General features: G+C 35.4%; 1 protein-coding gene across 2 annotated transcripts in view; it reads left to right on the top strand.

Annotated features, from left to right (window-relative positions):
• The window catches only part of PPM1D (protein phosphatase, Mg2+/Mn2+ dependent 1D), a 44,023-nt gene that overhangs the window by 1,308 nt on the left and 20,999 nt on the right, over positions 1-21,716 (top strand). The window contains exons 2-3 of one of the 2 annotated variants that reach the window (XM_006213309.2): positions 13,606-13,834; positions 20,954-21,078. In XM_006213309.2, coding sequence (XP_006213371.2) covers positions 13,606-13,834; positions 20,954-21,078 — 354 coding nt within the window. The remainder of the gene's footprint in view (positions 1-13,605; positions 13,835-20,953; positions 21,079-21,716) is intronic. The other variant, XM_031685219.2, reaches the window with a different exon arrangement.

Raw genomic sequence — 21,716 nt, 5'->3', positions numbered from 1 at the left:
AACAAAAGCGCGGGACGCGTTCTTAACTCAGACTGGCCCCACGTTATGGCTGTGTGTTAAATTCAGCTCGGGCTTTTTGAAAGTGCACTTTTTCCCCCTTTGGTAGTTGCCTTAGGTAATTGCTGTCAGATAGTTCCCAACAGTTCCTAGTTGAAAGTACTTGTAAATTGTAGCTGCCTGTCAGAGTAGCAAGAGATAAGGAATCACTGATATGCTAAAAGGAATTAGAGACCTTAATTTCTAAAAAATTGGTGTAGTTGTAGTTTCATCTAAGTTTTAAATGTTTTCTAAAGCAGCCAGTTTTTCTGTACCCAGCATATAGTATCATACAGAGTTATAGTTGCTTATACATTGCTGTGAATGAATGGCATGGATCTTTTTTTTTTTTAAGAGAAATGATAATGCTACTTCTGTCATTTAAAAAAATCCTCTTATTTATGGTAGCATACTGGTAGCTTTATTTTCAGCAGTGGGACAGACATAGAGAAGAGTGTAAAGGTTGGTCAAATACAGAACATTTTTAAAAAGGTCTCACAGAGTTGTATACCAGCTTCTTTCAAAGTGTGTTTTCTGTTTGCCTGGCTTTCTGCCAAGAATTATTTGATTGACTCATAGAACAACCAGTGCGCCTGTGGGAGGCGTTTTCTATCCAATCCCAGAGGTCCCTATTATGGATTTGTTTTGTTTTTGTGTAGGCAGAGCTGAGAGCACTGCAGTATATTCCAGAAATATGTCATTTCATTGCCTGCAGGGCAAGTGGGAGTGGACAGCAAGACCAGATAGAGGAAGATTAGACACAAAGAACTATTTAGAGTCCAGTTTATTTTGCAGTATACTTAAAGCGACATGAAATTTGCCATATGTTTTCACCAAAAGGATAAAGTATGAGCACTGTTACTTGAGCATTTTAAAAAATAAAGCAGAAACCATGCTGTTAAATGTGAGTGTGTATGTTTTTTTGATATACTTGTACTGTATGAACCAAGATTTCACTCCCGTGCATGGCTCAGAGCCAAATACACCAAATGTTAAAGTTTGCTTTGTTCTGCAGATAACCTCGTACTCCATTCTCAAAACTTGAATTTAAAACAGAGTATGCTGAGTATATGGAAGTCTTGACACAAATTTCCACTTTTGTAATTTTCATTGGGTTGTAGTAGTGGCTCTCAAACTTTTTGCTCTCAGAACCCTTTGAACTCAAATGATTTAGGACCCCAGAGAGTTTTTATGTGGCTTATAGCTACTATATTCACTGTATGAGAAGTCAAAATTGAGAAATTTAAAAAAGATTTATTAATCTATAAAAAATAAACTTATTGTATGTTGACATTTTTAATGAAAGATCACTTTTTTTCTGAAATAAGAAATATTGAATTAAGAAATATTCTCATATTTGCTTCTGCATTCAGTATGTTCTGTGTTGTCTGATGGACTATTTAAAGAAAAGACAGTCTCACACACAGATGTAGTAGGAAAAGGGAGAAATGGTTTGTCTTTTCAGATAATTGTGGATATTCTACGTCAAAGTGGTAGTTTCTTAAAATGGAATCTGAAAACTTATCAATGAACTTTTGTATTTTTACATTAAGAGCCATTGGTCTCTTGCTTTTTGAATCAGTCTTTTACCCACATATGATTTTGTGACATGGTGTATTATTCATTTGGAAAATAATGGTTCACTGAGTATGCAGACCGTCCAAGAACTGATGCATTTTATGACACAGTATTAAAAACATCACTGATCTCATCAGTTAACATCACTCATCTCATCAGAAAAGTCTTAAGATTGGGAAGCTAGCAAGTGCATCATAGTGAATACACATATTCTAAAATAAGAGATTTTTAAGCTGCGGTTAAAAATTTATCACTGGCAACAAATACTGTCAGTTGTTTTACTTGAAGTGAAAAACTCACTTTGGTCACTTTGAAGAAAGTGTATGCCAAGTGCCCAAGTCTTATTAACACATTTTATCAGTCTTTCAAGTAAAAATGTTGGTCCATGAAAAATGTGACTTCTTCCTTTCATAATTTGCACAATCACAGGTACTTTTCCTCTAAACAGCACAGTATGCAGCAGAAGCCTTACCCATGCTTCCCTTTTTGTCATATAGAGTGTTAAAAAGACACATATTCATGGGTGGAGATTTAATAAAATGAATTTTTATTGCATCATCAAGGACACCTTGATTTGCTTTTTTTTTTCTTTTCTTTTTTAAAACTAAGTGGGCAGCTATGATGAATACAATGACTGCTAGTTCACTTTGGTGCCACTGCCTTGTCTCCTGCTAAGGCACCGGCAGTTTTACGAACTACTGCTTTTGAACCATCAGTGCAGATATCAACACAGTGTAAAGGGTGAAGAAATTCAGAATTATTATGAAAATAGTTATGGCCTTGTGGAATCCCAGTCAAGATCACACAGACCATTGTGAGATAACTGCTATGTTTGTTTTACCTGGCTCTCAGCTAAATCTTCAGGTCTTTGGGGGCAAAGATACTGCTTTACCCATTTTATAATTCATCTCTTGTATTTTACCACAATGTTTAAAAGGGGAAATTTTTCTTTAATTAAAAAAAAGTAAGGAAAGACAATTTAATCGTTATACCCTCAGAAATTCAACTAAACTAACAGCTACTTTGGGCAAGGAATTGCATGGTTAGCCCTAAGAGATGTTTATCTATTTCATATATAGTAGTTAGTATCTGCAAATCTCGAACTCCTAGTTTATCCCTCCCCATCCCCTTCCCCTTTATAACCATAAGTTTGTTTTCTGTGTCTGTGAGTCTGTTTCTGCTTTGTAAATAAGTTCCTTTGTGTCATTTTTTTAGATTCCACACATAAATGATATCACATGGTATTTTTCTTTTTCTGGCTTACTTCACTTAGAAAGACAGTCCTGGTCGATCCATGTTGCTGCAAATGGCATTATTTCTTTCTTTTTTATGACTGAGTAGTATTCCATTGTGTATAGGTATATATATCTGTATATACACATATATATTCCACATCTGCTTTATCCAGTCATCTGTTGATGGACATATAGGTTGTTTCCATGTCATGGCTATTGTAAACAGTGCTGCTATGAACGTTGGGGTGTATGTGTCTTTTCGAATTAGAGTTCCCTTTGGGTATATGCCCAGGAGTGGGATTGATGGATTATATGGTAAGTCTGTGTTTAGTTTTTTTTTTTTTTAACATTTTTTATTGATTTATAATCATTTTACAATGTTGTGTCAAATTCCAGTGTTCAGCACAATTTTTCAGTCATTCATGGACATATACACACTCATTGTCACATTTTTTTCTCTGTGAGTTATCATAACATTTTGTGTATATTTCCCTGTGCTATACAGTGTAATCTTGTTTATCTATTCTACAATTTTGAAATCCCAGTCTATCCCTTCCCACCCTCTACCCTCCTGGTAACCACAAGTCTGTATTCTCTGTCCATGAGTCTTTAGATTCCACATATGAGCGATCTCATATGGTATTTTTCTTTCTCTTTCTGGCTTACTTCACTTAGAATGACATTCTCTAGGAGCATCCATGTTGCTGCAAATGGCATTATGTTGTCGGTTTTTATGGCTGAGTAGTATTCCATTGTATAAATATACCACATCTTCTTTATCCAGTCACCTATTGATGGACATTTAGGCTGTTTCCTTGTTTTGGCTATTGTAAATAGTGCTGCTATGAACATTGGAGTGCAGGTGTCATCCTGAAGTAGATTTCCTTCTGGATACAAGCCCAGGAGTGGGATTCCTGGGTCATATGGTAAGTCTATTCCTAGTCTTTTGAGGAATCTCCACACTGTTTTCCATAGTGGCTGCACCAAACTACATAGGAGGGTTCCTTTTTCTCCACACTCTTTCCAGCATTGATCGTTTGTGGACTTTTTAATGATGGCCATTCTGACTGGTGGGAGGTGATACCTCATTGTAGTTTTGATTTGTGTTTCTCTGATAATTAGCGATATTGAGCATTTTTCATGTGCCTATTAGCCATTTGTATGTCTTCATTGGAGAATTGCTTGTTCTCAAAACACAGGAACAATCTCAAACAACCTAACCTACCACCTAAAAGAATTAGAAAAATAAGAACAAACAAAACAAAGAATAGACAAAACCTAAAATCAGCAGAAGGAAAGAAATAATAAAGATCAGGGAGGAAATAACATAGAGATTAAAAAAACAAGAGAATCAGTTAAACCAAGAGCTGGTTTTTTGAAAGAATAAACAAAGTTGACAAACCTCTGGCCAGGCTCACCAAGAAGAAAAGAGAGAGGAAACAAATAAACAAAATAAGAAGTGACAATGGAGAAATTACAACCAGCACCTCAGAAATACAAAAGATCGCAAGAGAGAAAACTATGAACGACTATATGGCAATAAATTGGACAGCCTAGAAGAAATGGAGAATTACTTGTTTAGGTCTTTTGCCCATTTCGTATTGAGTTGTTTGTTATTAAGTTGTATGAGCTATTTGTGTATTCTATTTTCATTACTTCTTGATCTTAAGTTATAGTATGTGCCTAATTTATGTGTATTATTCCTATGTATGAATTTACTACTGTTCTTGTATTATGCTTGCCCTCTGAGAAATAATGTTTTAAAGTTTGCCTGTGCTTTAGGTTTATTCATTGGAAGTAATGTTCTTATTACCTCTTTCTTTTGGTAGAGAAGATAGTGAACGAAGTGCAGCTTTTATTCCTGGGTATCAGTTCATTGACTTATGTTATCAAGAGAGCCATTAGAAAGATAGCAACATACTGTTGAAATAAATGGTATGTGATCTCTGATGTGATTACAGGAAATTTGCCACTGTATTTGTAAAGGAAGATGAAATAATGGAAGTTTTATTTTTTAAATTTGTTCAACTGAAGATCAGAACATTTACTTAAAAGAATTTGGCCAAATGAGTGAATTATGAAGAAGCTGATCTTAACCTAAATTGTTGGTTCTAGATTTGGCAGGTAATTTTCATTATCTTAAATTTAAAGACAGGGACCAACTGATGAAGAAGGGGCATGGGAAGGCTACAGAAAAAGACAGTGAAAGTGAGATAGAATTGAATTTGAAGAAAATTTCTATTAAATCATGGAATTTTAAACCTGTATCTTTATTTTGTTATTTCTCAGTTTTTACTATTAAGGACCTTCAGCCTCTCACACATCACATGTTCTGAATGAATTTGCCATATTTATCAAGTACCTATTTTTCTCTGTTTTTGTTAATCATTCATTCTTTTCAATCAGAATTAGATAATCTCTGCTACCACACGTTGTTGCATATATCAGTAGTTCATTCCTTTTTATTACTGAGTAGTACTTCATTGTATAGCTATACCAAAATTTGTTTATCCGTTCACCTGTTGATGGGCATTTGGATTGTCCGTGGTTTTTGGCTATTTCGAATAAAGCTTTTCTTTGTAGAATTCCACTAATAAATGTAGACAGAATGGTAGAATTAGAAAATTACACTTGATAACCATCATAAATTATAATTGATTCATCTGAGAAATATCAATGAGTGCTAAAACTAATAAGTTAAAAATTAAGGAACAGGATTACTATATTAGTTTCCTAGGGGTGCTGTAACAAATTAGCACAAATTAGGTGGCTTAAAACAACAGAAATTTATTCTCTCATGATGCTGGAGGCCAGAAGTCTGAGATCCAGGTGTCAGCAGGATTGATTCCTTTTTCGAGGCTCTGAGGGAGAATCTGTTCCGTTCTCTCTCCTAGCTTCTGGTGGCTGGCAGCTATCCTTGACATTTCTTGGCTTGTAGATGCATCACCCAGTCTCAACTGTCTTATATTAACGTCCTCTGTGTCTTCTCCCCTTCTTTTCTCTTTTAAGGACACTTGTGTTTGGTTTTAGGGCCCACTCTAATCCAGGATGATCTATTCTTAAGATCTTTAACCTAATTACATCTGCAAAGATCCTTTTCCCAAATAAGGTCACAGTTGCAGGTTTTGGGTGGACATATCTTTTACTGGGGTGGGGAGGGACCATTCAACCCACTCGAAGGATATTTACATTATCTCAGATAATCTTCCTATGAAATGCTTAACTACAAAAGGAAAAAGATTATGGGGGGAAACAGCACCTTAATTAAGAGATCAAGGGTAGCTTGATCACTTTTAATGGGACAAACTGAAACTGTTTTCTGCCCACAATGAGAAGATCATCTTTAACACTTTAATATGGTGATATTCCTGCCAAAAATGCATAATCTGATTACAAACATGAGGAAACATGAAACATACCCAACTTGAGAGACATTCTTGAAATGACTGATCTGGTATTCCTAAAAAGCATCAAGGAAACACTAAGAAATTGTTCCAGATGGGAAGAGACTAAAGAGACATGACGATTAAATATAACGAGATCGTGAATTTTATCCTTTTATTATAAATTCTTTATTGTTAAATTTATTATTATTGTTAGAATAATTAATGAAATTTGAATGAGATCTATGGATTAGGCGGCGGTATCATATCAATGTTAGTCTCTTGATTTTGATAGTGGATTCTGGTTCTGTTGGAGAATGCCATTGTTTGTAGGAATTAGATACTAGGATAGTATTTGGGAGTGATGGTATATTTTGTTGGCAGTTTACTCTCTATTGAGTCAAGAAAAAGAAATTCTTTGAATTATTCCCAGAAAAAAGAAGAAGTAAACCTGAAGAAGCAGGTCTCATATCAGAAACATACTTCCAGGAATCTAGGGAGCAGTTTCATTTTCGTCAGGGCCCTGCTGCTGGACACTTACCAGCTAGCCAAGGCTATTTATTTGTTCCGGTAGAGAACCAGAGCTGCAGCTGCATCTGAAATCATGATTTGATTATAATCCACCGTCATTTTCCAAGAGCTATTAGACTTTTGCAGTGGTCAGACTGTAGAATAGAAGAATATGTAGGATGACCATCCCAGCTCTCATGTTTTAACCTTTGAGAGATGTGATAATGCTGTTAGTTTACTATTTCAGAGGAGAATATCATTGATGGGATGCTCCAAAGTCTTGCACTTGGCCTTTTCTTCCGTAATAGGCTTTCTCACCAGTCAATGAAGAGCTATGAGGGCAAGCTATTTTTAAACATTTTTTTATTGAGTTATAGTCATTTTACTACATGAGCCTTAGCTCTTGACCAATGGACTGTGGTTGTATTTTGCAGCTCTGGAATTATCATTTTAGAGCCATCATCCAGCAGTTAGTCAATGTTATGAGTATTTCTCTTTCCTTGGTGTATATATACATGTGAAAATGGCTGCGCATCACTTTGAAGAAGGTTAACAGTTCTTTGACTGAACTTGGAATTTTTTGGTTTGTTTGTTTTGTTCCTTGTATTTTTGTGAATGATCCTTCTGGAGATCCAGTTTTTCTCCTGGCATGTTGTCAGTGAGGTAACCCTACCAACTTATCTTTGGGTGATTAACTGCTCCTATCTGATCTGTCACCTCAGGATTCTGCCACCCCACAGAGATCAGGAAATCCATCTTCCCTGCAACCTCTTCCCTTAGTATCTCTTGCCTAGAGAGAAGAGTCGGTAAAATGTGTTTAAAAGATTTTGGTGTTTACCTAATTGCTTCCGTAAGTATTAAAGTAAGTATTAAAGTTGAGGAGAGTCTTCTGAACCTTTCTTGGCTGGGTAGGTGGGATGCATATGCATATACCAGACTTAATCTAAGATCCCTATTCCCCAGATCTTTGAATTGTTTCCTCTATATCATTGAGTTTGTTTTCTGAAACTGCCATAACAAAGTACCAGGAATTGATTGGCTTAAAACAACAGAAATTTATTGTCTCACAGTTCTGGAGGCCTGAAGTCCAAAATCAAGGTGTTGGCAGGACCATGTTCTCTCTTACTCTGAAAGCTCTAAGGGAGAATCCTTCCTTACCTCTTCTAGCTTTGTGTTACCAGGAGTTCTGGCATTCCCTGGCTTGTAGCTGCATCACTCCAGTCACGTGGCTGCCTTCTCCCTATGTGTGTTTACGTCATCTTCCCACTGTGTGTGCGTCTCTGTGTCCATATTCCCTTTCTTATAAGAACACCAGTCATACCGGATTAGGGCCCTCTCTAATGACCTATTTTAACTCAATTACCTCTGTAAAGACCCTCTTTCCAAATGAGGTCACATTCTGTGGTGTGCTGAGTATTAGGATTTTGGCATACCTTTTTCAGAGGGACATGGTCCAGCTCATAACAGTCTTGTTATTTCTCAGGCATGGAATTTTAGGCCAGAGTGGGGTCTGTGTTTGTATTAGCTGACCCAAGAAAGTTTTGTTACCACTGTTCTAAGCTAGTATGCTGACTGTAGACTTTCTGCCTACCATTTATCGATAAATTCAGCCCTATCTCACCACTGGTTACTATCTGGAATCTGAGCAAGAGTCTAGATGCCTTCTACCCCTTATTGGTTCCAAAACTGACATTTTTCTGAGGGTCAGTTACCTGCAACCTACTCTATGGTATTAGTTTTGTATTACAGTTCTTTGAAAGTAGCATAAACTGACTTGGCCTATGTTAAGGAGGGAAAAGAACATGGGAATTTATTGAAAGGACATTAGGTAGCTCACAGAACCAAAGCAAAGGCTAAATTAGGTCTCAGGATGGACAGAACCACAGTGTCCCTGGGGCTCTAGGGGGTAGGAGCTGGTGGACGCTCAGTGAAAGGTTTTAGTGTCTGGAATGCATCGGCTCCAGTGTTTTCTGGCTTTATGTCTTTCTGTCTAAAGATGCAAATATTGTCTAAAGATGCAAATATCTGAAAGAGTGACAGTTTAGATCATTTGCCTATACCTAGGGCAGGAGCAAGCAAGTTTTTCAGATCCACTAAAGACTGGATGCAGTGGCGGCTGCGTACTCCATACCAAAGTTGGGGTGCTAGTACTGGTACTAGAAGGGGGGATGTGTGCTAGGCAGGTGTGTACTGTATTTAATACCATCAGTGAGGGCTAACGTGAAAGCAACATAGCCTTTCCCTCCATTCGGATTATTTCTTTGGGGAAAAAAATTTCCCAGAGCCAAATTATTTGGTTAAAGAACATGCGTATCTTTTGATGGTTGTTTTTTACATGTTTTAAAATTGCATCCTGAAGCCTTTTACAATTCCAATCTACTCTGGCATTAGAATTCTGTAAGAATTCGTACGTAGCCCAGTGATGACGAGTATGTTGCATTGTCCCAGCTTCTTCATTTACTACTTGTGCCAGAGTATCTTCATCTTTAAAATAGAGTTTTATGGTACCTACCTCCCAAGAGTTAAATGAGTCAGTATTTATTAATTAGTACATGGTAAGTACATAAGCACCCCAATTTTAAATTTATCGTGAAGAGCATATACATTCTATACTTAATTATAACAACTTTACTTCACTAAGAATTTTTGTATTTTTGTGTTACAAAATTTATAAGTCTTTGTAAAGGACACTTCCGTGACACACATATATTATCTAAAGGATGCTATTTAAGAGTTAATACCCTATCCAGTACTGTCTTTTTAATGTTACTTTTTAAGTCATTTTTTAAAAATTAAAAGATTATAATGAAAGTAGAAAACAAGGAAGACTAAAAGGAAGACAAATTACAAAAGAGGTAGTTTCCTTAATACACAAATTAACTGCAGTTTCATTTAGAATCTCTACAGGTTTTTTAATTTTGCAAGTTGCTTCTGAAGTTCAGTTGGAAAAATACTTAAGAGAATGTTGGAAAAAGAAGAATAATTAGGGGATACTTAAACTCCCAATTATTAAAAAAGCACCATAAATAGATCAGTAGGATGAGTCCAGAAATAGATCTGAGGCAAAATGTAACATGTTGTAAAAGGTGGCATTTCAAGTGAATAGAGAAAGCATGGGTTGTTCAGTATTTTTAGATCATTGCAGAATGTCTTGTATAATATATTAGTTCTTTTGACCAAAAATGTGATTTAAATATTTTGCTTTGAATAACCTTTTTATTTTTGGCTTTTTTCCCCTTCCTTTCCATCTTGTTTTAGGTGCTTTTTTGCAAACAGCTGAATTACTTGTATACTATGGGTGAATTTTGTTTTCTCAATGTGCTTTAGAACCGTTCTTTCTGAGGTTTCACCTTATTCATATTTATTGTGATAATAGGCTTTTTTCCCCAGGTTATTAGCTGCAAAAAACAATCTATTCTAGCTTGTTTAAAAAGAAAAGGTTTTAGCAAGAGGTGTAGTTAACGCATAAAATCATTTAAAGGGCTAAAGAAGCATACATCATACTGTAGGCTGAGCTGCTAGGAATGACGTCTGTAAGCAAACTGCAGAACTGGATGGGCTAGGGAGCTGTCTGCTGTGATCTTTACTTGCAAAATTGATGCCTTCTTCCTGCTTTTTTTCTTTTTTAACTAAAAAAAAAAGTGTGAAATACAGCGTACATACAGAAAAGGCCATAAAACATACACTTTAATGGACAATCATAAAATGAACACCATGCAGTTAAGAAAGAAAACATTGCCTGCACTCTCGAAGCCCCTGTACATCCTTTCTGATCTCATATTTCTATCTTTCGCCAAGGGATAACCACCATCCTGACTTTTGGGATGATAATTCTATAGTGATTTACTTATTTTTATTTATAGTTTTTCCATTTGTCTATAAACATGATACTTTGTTGTTGAAGAAAATCATGCTGTGTCTATTTTATCTCACGGTTCTTGTGAGATGCTTACCCATTCCATGTAGGGTAGTCTGTTGTCATGCTGAAGGACATTGGGATTATTGCTCGTTTTTAGCCCATATGCTACTATGAACATTCATGTGTACCATGTGTACATATACATTAATTTATGGTGTATATCTAGGTGTGCTGAGTAGTCAAAGCACACATATCTTCACCTTTAATATATAAATGCCTAGATGTGTTCTGAAGTAGTTGTACCAGTTTATACTCCTACCAGTACTTGATCATAGAACCTCTTGCTCCACATTCTTAACCACGCTTACTCTTGTCAAACTTTGATTTATGCGATCTGATAATTAGGTGGTGGTAACTCATTGTGGCTTTTAATTTGTATTTCTCTGTTAATTAAAGAAGCTGAACAACCTCCACGTGCTTTTAGCTGTTTGGATTTCCTCATTTGTAAGAGGCGTTTATCCATTTTTCTGTTAGATAGTCTGTCTTACTGATTTGGTTTGTTGGAGCATGTTACCTATTCTGGGTACCGTTCCTTTGGCATGTGTATATATTACAGATATGTTCTCTTCCATTTTGTGAGAGTTGTCTTTTCACTTCAGTAAGGTATCTTTTGATGAAGGAAGAGAAATTCTTAATTTTGATAGTAATATAACTTCACAATCATTTTCCTATGTGGCTAGTCCATTCTTTGTCTTTAGTAAATCATTCCTTACTTTGAGATCATGAAAGTACCTTCCTTTGCTTTTTCTAAGCATCTTAGCTTTGCTCTTCATGTTAGGTCTTTACCATTCCTGGAACTGAGGGTTTTTTTTTTTTTTTTTTTTTTTTTGGTTTAGCATCAGGGACCCAAAGGTACTATTTTTTTTTTCTATTTTGTCCAAGTTCATTTACTGAATGTCTATACTTTATCCACCATTCATATGCCAAATGTCTAAATATGTGTAGATCTGTTTCTGTGCTCACTGTTCTGTTTATCCACTGGTTTACAACTTTTCCATAAAGTTCTTGTTAGAGATTTGTTAACATTGTTCCCAAATATGTATCACTCCTTTTGCTGCCTTTTGTGAATGGTATCTTTTTATTTTTACAAAATTACATTTTATGATTTTTGTTGCCATTTTATAAAAATATAATTGACATTTTGTATATCTATTAACCTTTTTTAACTTTTTTTAATTGAGTTATAGTCATTTTACAGTGTTGTGTCAAATCTAGTAACCTTACTGAACTTTATCAATGCCAGTAATCTATCCATAGATTCTTTTGCTTTTTCCAGAAGTGTTTTTTTTTTTGTGGCCCTTTTCTCTCTCCATGATCCATTTGATACCTATCAGGCAGTTTGCTTTTCTTAAATACATAATGGTCATAGCAACAAAAGCTATAATTTATTGAGGACTTAACTTGTGTCTAGCAGTATTGCAGGTGGTTTTACGTGTGTATATGCATATATGCCTATGTGTATGAACTTCTAGCTTCATCAGTATTGGTAGCTGTACTGGTTTCCCTCAGCAATTGTGAAGATCATTGTTTTGTATCTTGCAAACAGCCCTCTTTTGGGAGTGACAGGTCACTCTGTAGAATGGGTTTCATCTGTGGGATGGAATGGGATGGGATGGGATGGGGAAATGCTCTGTAGGGGACAAGAGATGTCTTTTCAGCATATAATATTGGAAAAGAAAAGAGCCAGTTAGCCTGAATATATTAGAGAAGTCCCTGTGGCTGTGAAAGTTGTATGGCACCAGTCCAGTTCAGGGGGGACTATTTCTTCTCCCTCATCCCCTTTGAAGACCCTGTTGTCCCTATCGGCACATGCACCACTTTCCTTAAAAAAGAGGTACTATAGTTACTGGCAGCTGAGGAAGTAAGATGTTTCATCTTATACTGTGCAGAGGTTTAGGGTTTTCCCTTCAGTCTCTGCCACTGCCTCTGAGTTTGAACTTTTCTGGAACTCAGTGTTAACAGGGAATACTGATGTACTGCCTTCTTTATTGACTGTGCTTTTTCCTTATGTTGGATTACAAATCTTGCATTCTGATTTTTCTCTCAATTTAATTCCATTTGCTTAAAATTCCAGGAATTTCTCAGATTTTCTGAGGACTCTTCTCTGTGTTGCATGACTGCTATGGAACTTTTCTTATATTTATATTCTGTTCTTTCAGTAAGATTTTCATGGGGAGCATGTCAGTGTTTGGACTGTTTGCTATCTTGAACTGTAACTTGAAATTTAATACAACAGAATATTTCAGAATTTTTAAATGACAGCGAATATAATCAGTCACTTTGGGTTTTGAAATTAAATATATGGAATCTTTGCCATTTAGAAAACTTGTTATTTTGAGGAAATTTCTTAACGATTCAAAGTTTTGATTTTCTTATGTGCAAAATGAAAATAATAGGACTAATCTTACCTATCTCATAGGTTTATTGATAGTATTATATGAGATAATACATATAAAGCTCTTAGCACAGAACGTGGTATAGAATGGGTGCTCAAACTGTTATTTAATTAGGTTATGAATATTCAAGAGTTATTACAAAAAATAAATCAAGTAGCTTTTTCTGAAAATCTTTTTGGAGAGAGATCAATAAACATGATAAGCTACTGGCAGTGTGATATCAAAACTCTTAACACATTCTGGCAGCTAAATGTAGTTAGGACTAAGACTATGCAGAATTAGTGAATCTATCCTGTAATGTTTTTCTCATATAATTGGTTTGATGGTTATAGTATAATTTCATTACTTATAAAATTAATTTATTAGTATATCAATGAAGGGATTATTGCAAGTCCTTCTTGAATAGCTTTCACAGTAATTTTCTTAAAATATTTTCCTATGCTAATTCACGTTTTAACATGCTAATCTAGCATATGTTGCCTTTTTTTTCCTGCCACAGTATTAATGTTTGTACCTGGAAGAGTAAAATATTTTATTTTTTATTACAGCAGAATGGCCAAAGACTATGACAGGTCTTCCCAGCACATCAGGGACAACTGCCAGTGTGGTCATCATACGGGGCCTGAAGATGTATGTAGCTCATGTGGGTGACTCTGGGGTAGTTCTTGGAATTCAGGATGACCCGAAGGATGATTTTATCAGAGCTGTGGAGGTGACACAGGACCATAAGCCAGAACTTCCCAAGGAAAGAGAACGAATCGAAGGACTTGGTGGGAGGTAATCATTGTGCTATTTTGTCTTTCCTCTCTTGGTTCTAGTCCTTTTCTGCTTTACTAACCAGATTGACCTACTTCTCCCTTTTAATGAAGCTGTTTTCTCAGTATTACAGATTTTTAGTTTGCCTGATAAAGTACCCATGTGTATTCATATTTATCTTTATTATTTTGAATTGACTGTTTTATTTTTGATAATGGCTTACTCCAAAAGGAAATGATATTTTAAAGGCACTCAAGTAACAATACATACAAGGATTCATTGAAAACCTTTTACACAAATACTGATCGGCATGCCCTTCAGAATCTGGACAGAGCAACCCTCAGAGTGCCAGAGTAGGACAGTCTGAATCTGGCTTTGGGAATAGAATTTTGTTAGAATTAGCCTGCAGCTTTTCCCTTTGATTTCTAAACCATATGTGCTGCAAACCTCTGTTTCAACTTGTTGTCTCATGTGTATAGATAGTTTGTAAACTATGAACTGAATTTGACTTCAGCATAATATTTTTATGATACAAACTAAAATGTAAGATGATTCCAAAAATCAAAGTAATGGATAACATAAGATTTAAAAGTTATCCCAATACTAATTTTAAAAATCAAGGATCTGAAAAGAAAAAAGAAAAAAAAAATCAAGGATCTGAGGCAAGTTAAGCAGAATTCAGTATTTTCTAAATCATCATTCTAACTCAAGTTTTACTGTGATATTTTTACTTACTTTCTCTTTTTTGCTTTTATTAAATCAAAATGGTCTTTTTCAGAGAACTAATAAGCTGAAGGAAAGAACTAACATCCTAATAAACTACAAGGAGTTAAAAAAACCAGTAAGAAAAACACTAAAACTCTGCTACCTCCAGATAGGTGGATAAAGGAGAGGAAGTTTGAACAATAACAAAAATGGAAAAGGATAGTAAACATTTGGAAAAATGTTTAACATTATTGAAATGAAATTCTGTTTTTGCTATTAGGTTAGTAATATTTTTGTTGTAATGGGTATCCTGTTGGCAGGATTATATATTGGTATGATCTATAGAATATGACATGTACCACTATCTTTAAGTGTATATAAACTCAGTAATTTTGGGAATCTACTCTAATGAAGAAATCTGAAATTTGAATCAGAATCTGAACAGAGTTATTAATGCAGCACTGTTTCTTGACTGTTCATTTAACTGAAAGTAACTTGAAGGCCCAGCAGCTGGAAAATGGTTAACATATTCATAACATTGATTATGATGTAGCCATGAAAAATGATGTTTATATCACTTAATTATTTTTTTTATTTTGGTCAGGGGGAGGTAACTAGGTTTTTTTTTTTTATTTTCAGAGGAAGTACTGGGGATTGAACCCAGGACCTCATGCATGCTAAGCAAGCACTCTACCACTTAAGCTATACCCTCCCCCTGAAAAATGGTGTTTATAGATAAATTTTTTAAAATAATGGTGGTGTGAAAATTTTCAAACATAAAAGATAGAATAGTACTTCATTAACTCCCATAGAGAGGGGGAGTTTTTTTTTAATGTATGATTTTTTTCTCCTGTTTCATTGAGGAATAATTGGCATGTATTTCTGCATGTATTTAAGACATATTACATGATAGTTTAGTTTACTTGTATTGTGAAATGATTACCATAATAGGTTCATAATAGATCTATCTTCTCATATAGATAAAATGAAAAGAGAGAATAAAGTTACATTGGTAACTCTTTGTCTCCATGGAGGTTGTACCAGTTTATACTCCTATCAACAGTATATATGGATACCTTGACAACATACCTATGGAACTTTTATATCATATCCAGTTTTAAGTTTTTAAAATGGCTAGAAATCATCTTGGTAATGTTTTAATTTGAATTTATCTTAAGAAAGGTTGGATATCTTTTTATTTGTTTAAGAGCCATTTCTATTTCCTTTTCTGTGTATTTTTGTTTACATTGTTCATTTGGGGGGAAGGCCTTTTTTTGTATTAATATGTAGGAGCCACTTATGTGTGAGTGTGTAAGACATTAGAGAAAGTAGACTAATGTATGTGGTAGGAGTTTCAGATGTTGCTTTCGCAGATTGTCTTTTGGTTCTTCTCCTGGAATTTTTTTTCACATGAAAGTTTATTTTAATACAGTTAAGTTTATCAATCTTTAGCATTATGATTTTTGGGCTTTGTGCCATACACACATACAATTCCTTCACTCTGAGGTTATTCAAAGACTTCTGTATTTTCATCTCATATAAGCAGTTATGAACACTTTTGGTCTTAGGAACCCTTTACACTCTTAAAAATTGAGGCCCTCAAAGAGCTTTTTGTTTATATAGATTATATATATTGATTTTACCATATTAGAAAATTAAATGGAGACTTCAAAATTTGTCAATTTATTGGAAAATAACATGAAGCCCATTATATGTTGACATAAAGAACATTCTTTATGAAAAATTAGCTGTTTTCCAAAACAGACATTGGTTGTTTTACATTTTTGTTAAGTCTCTTTATTCTCTGGCTTAATAGGTGACAGATTCTTATATTCGCTTCTGCATTAAATCTGTTGTAATAAAGTTTTTTGGTTGCAGTATCTGAAGTAAAATCTGATCTTATGTAGGTTTATAGTCGGAAAAGAGAAACTATTTTAAAAGCTTTTCCATGTTTTGGGGATATTCTTTGATACTATTCCAAAATTCAAGAAGAGGGAGTTTCTTAAGGGTTAATAGTAGTATGGTATCTGAAATCATGTGAGTGACCTTTTCCTTATTCTTACATTAAGAACCATTGGCTAAATAGTATATTTATCCATGCATGATTTTTTTAAATTAATAGAGTTTTATTTTTTAGAGCAGTTTAAGATTCATAACAAAATTGAGCAGAAAGTACCGAGAGTTCCTATTTGCTCCCTGCCTCCTCCTGTGTGCATAGCCTCTTCCGCTGTCAACATCCTGCCCCAGAGTAGTACATTTGTTACAATCAGTGACCCTACTTTGACACATCATTATAAACCAAAGCCCAGGGTTTACATTAGGATTGCTCTTGGTATTGTACGTTACAGGGTTTTGAAAAATATGTGATGACACCTATCTACCATTATAGTATCATACAGAATACTTTCACTGTGCTAAAAATCCTCTGTGCTCTGTCTGTTTATCCCTTCCTCCCTCCTTAACCCCTGGCAACCCTAGTCTTTGTCTTGTCTGCATAGTGTTCCCTTTCCCAGGATGTCGTATAGTTGGAATCATATAGTATATAGCCTCCATGCATGATTTTGTAACATGGGCATTGGTCTTGTAAGACGTTGGCTAGCTGAGTTATGTAGATCATCCCAATATTGACACATCTTATTACACAATATATCAAGTCATGTAGCTGCTCAAAACTCCACTGTATACACATGGTATTAGTATATATTAGTATTATGTATTAGAATTATGAAAATAATTTTGACCTTGCAGATCCCCTGAAATGGTTTGGGGGACTTCCAGGGTTCCCTGAAACCTGTTTTGAGAACCACTTTTCAAGTACTTGTATAGTTTCATCGTTTACATTTTAATCTCACATTTCTCTGGAATTTGAAAATCAAAGCTGTGTAGTAAGGATACAAATTATTTTTTTCTTGATGGCCACTAGTAGCCACTTGAGCAATTATACAACTTTTGATTACTGATTAGAAAGCTTATGAGGCATAAAAACCTTCTTCAGTGGAAAGATGAACTTGAGTTTGTCCTCGTCTAGCACTGTTACTCTGGTTAAGATAAACATGGAATGTTAGTTCCGTGGTAAGACAATATTGCTTTTTGTAGAATGACCCTTGAATGGAATTGCATCTTGGTAGGAAAGACTTTGAATGGACTATAAATTTCTGTTGGGAAGCACATGCCTTTGCTGCCCTGTGTACTTGCAGTTTGACTTGTACAGGGACCTGGGCATGGGCTGTTGTTACAAGATGCTGATTCTTGTGGTATATGAAGCTTGTTTGTAGTGGCTAGAAAATGGCGCCTGGATTTCTGGAAGGATCACTGCTGAAGACAGCATAACTGAAGCTGTCATGCTGGCATACTGTGTTTCCTGTCCTGTCTCCTACAAAGTTAAATCAGCTTGGTTTCATGCTATGGTTTATTTCATGTGTAAAGTGCGAAGGTCAGTATGTATCTGAGACCACTGTGGCAGTTGTGCAAAGTGAGTTTTGCAGTTATATATATTTGGGACTTTTTCTAGGCTTCTTTTTTTTAAAAATAAAATATATAGACACACACACACACACACAGACACAGTATGTTCATGTACCAGTACCATACTTTTTTTTAAACTGAGGCTCTGTTATAATTTTTGATTATAGGCCTGATCCTTCTCATTAATATTAAAAAAAAATTTTTTCTTGACTGTTCTTTCTTGATTTTTTCTATTTGAACTTTTTCCCCTTTAACTGAGGCACTGGAGATTAAACCGAGGACGTCAGGCACACCAAGCACGTGTCCTACCACTGAGCTATTTCCCCACACACCCTCTATATGAGTTTTTAAATTATATGTTCTGTGATTTTATTAACTTTTTATTTTAGAGTTTATTTATCTTTGTCCTATCATATAAAATGCCATGTGGATAATTGGACAGATGCTCTTTGCCATTTGGGAGCAGGTGTCTTTTTGCACACATTGAGCCATTTTATTGTAAGTTATTTCCTCCTTTCCCTCTGTCCTCACCCTAGGCAACTGGCTAGTGCTCTGTGTTTGCAGCCTTCTGTTGCTGCTCAGTCAGCCCTCTGCGTATCAGGCTGCTCCTTTGTGTGTCCCTTTTAATCATACAGGACAACAGCAGGGACTGTTAAAAGCAGTATCTTTTACAACATTGCTTTGGTTTTTGGACACTGGATTTAAAATTTTGTTTTAACCAGTACCATTATTTTGTCTTTTGTTCCTCAGAAATACAGAGACCATAGTATCTTTGAATATTAAGTATCAAGAGAACTTCTAGTAGTTATGTTGGAAGCAATTTGGGTAGCTACTGTAATTACTTAAGTACTAAGCCTTACTTTTTAGGAGTGGGTTTAGGAAAGAACAAAAGTGTTAGGTGGTATGAAGGCTAAATATTGGTGTCTCTTCTATAACTCTTATGTTGCATATGTTCTTGTAAATGGCGGATTTAGTATTTACTCTCCTGTTTGCTCTTTAGGATCGGTGATGAAGAAAGCATAAAATAGCAAAGTGACCGCCTTTGAAACTCCAACTCTTACTATGACCTAGAGCCGTGTTGCTTTCAGTATTACAAATTAAACTAATTCTCAGAAGGGCTAGTAAATGAGCAACTCTATTGAATTTCTCTTCTGTGTTAACACTGATGTTTTCTGATCATTCTGCACCTGCTTCATCCTTCCTCTGTTCTGTCCAGAATAGTAGCCCCTAGCCACATATGACTGTTTAAATTTAAATATAAGTTAATTAAAATTAAATTTAAAAAGTCAGTTCCTCATTTGTGCTAGCCACACTGACATGGTAGTGACATAGTAGTCAGATGTGGCTAGTGGCTGCTGTGTTAGACTGTGCAGAGTGGCCATTCCCATCGCTGCAGGAAGTTTCATGAGACAGAGCTGCTCAGACCTCCTGGCTTGCCCTTGTCTGATAAGCTTGTTTTCTACTTTAGGAAGATGATTGAGGTTCTCCTTCTGTCATTTTCATGTTTTTCTTTGCTTGGGGGAAGATTGTTTTTTTTCTCATTTATAAGTTTTATGCCTTTATTTTGCTTCTGTTAGGACCTTTATACCATTTGTTTTCTCTCTCTAATATCTTCATTTCATTTGAGATTAGAACAGAAATAGAAAAGCCATAAGTGGAGGTTACCTGGCTGGCTGTTGCCGAGTTGTACAGCATTTCATAGTGACATCCCTGTGGAGGTGGTCACCGTTATTTGTCCTGTCTCCAGCTTTCCATGTCTTGAAGCCAGTTTAGTTTCAGTGTTCATCAAGTTTAGGGGGACAGAGCCATGCCACTCACAGTCAACGTAGTAAACTAATAAGGGACTCACGTGAACATCAGGATGTCACAGTACTCATTAACAATGAGAACAGGAACTGACAAGAAGACTGCTTGTTATTGTCAGCTAGCCTGTTGTAGATGAAATGAAATTTCAGATTAAAATCAAAGGGTTTCAGTGTGCACTTGGGACGTGAGTATGAAGACTTAATTTGATTATCTTAATGTCATCGACACTTGAGTCTTAGGAATCAACTTGTGTCTTGTTATATCTGGCAGGTGAGCAGGCTAATACTGTTTCTTGGAAGTATTCTTTGCCACTCTTCCCCTCAACTTTTCTAGCCTTCAAGGAGAGTGTTTTTCTTCTATTTATTTTAAGACGTTTTCAGGCAGATTATGACTAAATTTATTTAAGGGCTAGTTTCCCATTTCAGTCATTCAAGCACAGGTTGAGAGACCATCTCTATTGTGTTTTATTACTTTTTTGTTCAAATATTTGACCATATTTCAATGTTTTAGGCACCCTGGAGTGTACTATTTTCTCTGTGTAGTAATTAAAGATTTTTGTTGCTCGTTTGCCAAATTTCAAGGAGGGTTTTCTTGTTCTGTAAGTCCCAAACCTGTATCTCTACAGCTGATCGGTTTCTAAAGTCTAGTCTCATACTTCTAAATACAGAAATATCTATCTCACAGATATTTATATTGAGGCATTTCGTATTGATTGCTCAAATTAAAAAGTAAAACCGAAGTTCTGCTGTTTTCAATCCCTCAAATCTCTCAAAAACTATACAGCCTTTCCTTTTTAATTTCTTTTATCACCACATAGTCTCTCTTCATTTCCAACCACTCTTCTTCCCCTTAATTTTTTTTAGTTATCAAATTATCTTGCTTTTTAATTTTACATGATAATCTACTCATTTTGATTCCCATTACTTCCATTCCATTCTGTGTATCTTACCTCAGGGAATCTACAAATTCTCATCTTAATCTACCCAATTTTGTCTTTGCTTTCTGGACAGGACAGGAATTTTGATTTTTGCATCTTTGTATCTGAAACAGATAAATCAATATTTTGTGATAATATAATCTGATTTTATTAGTTATTTAACACGTTGAACTACCTTAGTTATATCTTAATCATTTAGAGTATTTATGCAATCTCTATTTTTTTAGCGTGATGAACAAGTCTGGGGTGAATCGTGTAGTTTGGAAACGACCTCGGCTTTCTCACAATGGACCTGTTAGAAGGAGCACAGTCATTGACCAGATTCCATTTCTGGCAGTAGCAAGAGCACTGGGTAAGTAGGACTTAAATTTGGTGAAATCATTTTGGATTTTCTACAATGTATGGTGGTAAAATAAAAGAGAAGCCTGAGAATTAAACCCTCATTTGGCACATAATGTGGGTAGAAATATTACATTATGATAAATGATTTAAAACCTAATTGAGGAGAAGATTAAAGTATGGATTTCAGTGCCAGTTGCTCTTTGATCATGAGTTATGTTTAATGTTCTGCTAATTCCCATTTATTCTTAGGGAAGTATCTGTATGCCTAGACTTGATGTTAGCCTTAGAATTCTAAATGCCCTTCCCTACTTTAGTCCTTCGTCTTTCTCTTAAGAGCCTTCAAAGCTCTTTTTTTCTTTAGCTAGCAAAGTAAGTTGTCCATGACAAAATAAACAGACCTATTCTGTGTTCTCCCTGGTTTTAGAAGGAATGCTAGAGGATGATAGCTAAAGTATCTTACCTTGGAGGTGCTAAATTTTCTTGTAAAATTTCTTGTAAAGAAAATTTCTCTTAGAAGACACCATTTTTTCCCTTCTCTCCTTCTTGCTCTAACTGACACTTGAGTACTGACTTGGTGCCAGGCACTTACTTGCATTAGGCTTTGGAGAGATATACTCTGCCCTCAGGGAGCAAGAGTAAGTAGCCGGG

Source organism: Vicugna pacos, chromosome 16, assembly GCF_048564905.1.
Source record: "Vicugna pacos chromosome 16, VicPac4, whole genome shotgun sequence".
NCBI classification, from domain to species: domain Eukaryota; kingdom Metazoa; phylum Chordata; class Mammalia; order Artiodactyla; family Camelidae; genus Vicugna; species Vicugna pacos.
This window is presented reverse-complemented; position numbering and strand designations above follow the sequence as displayed.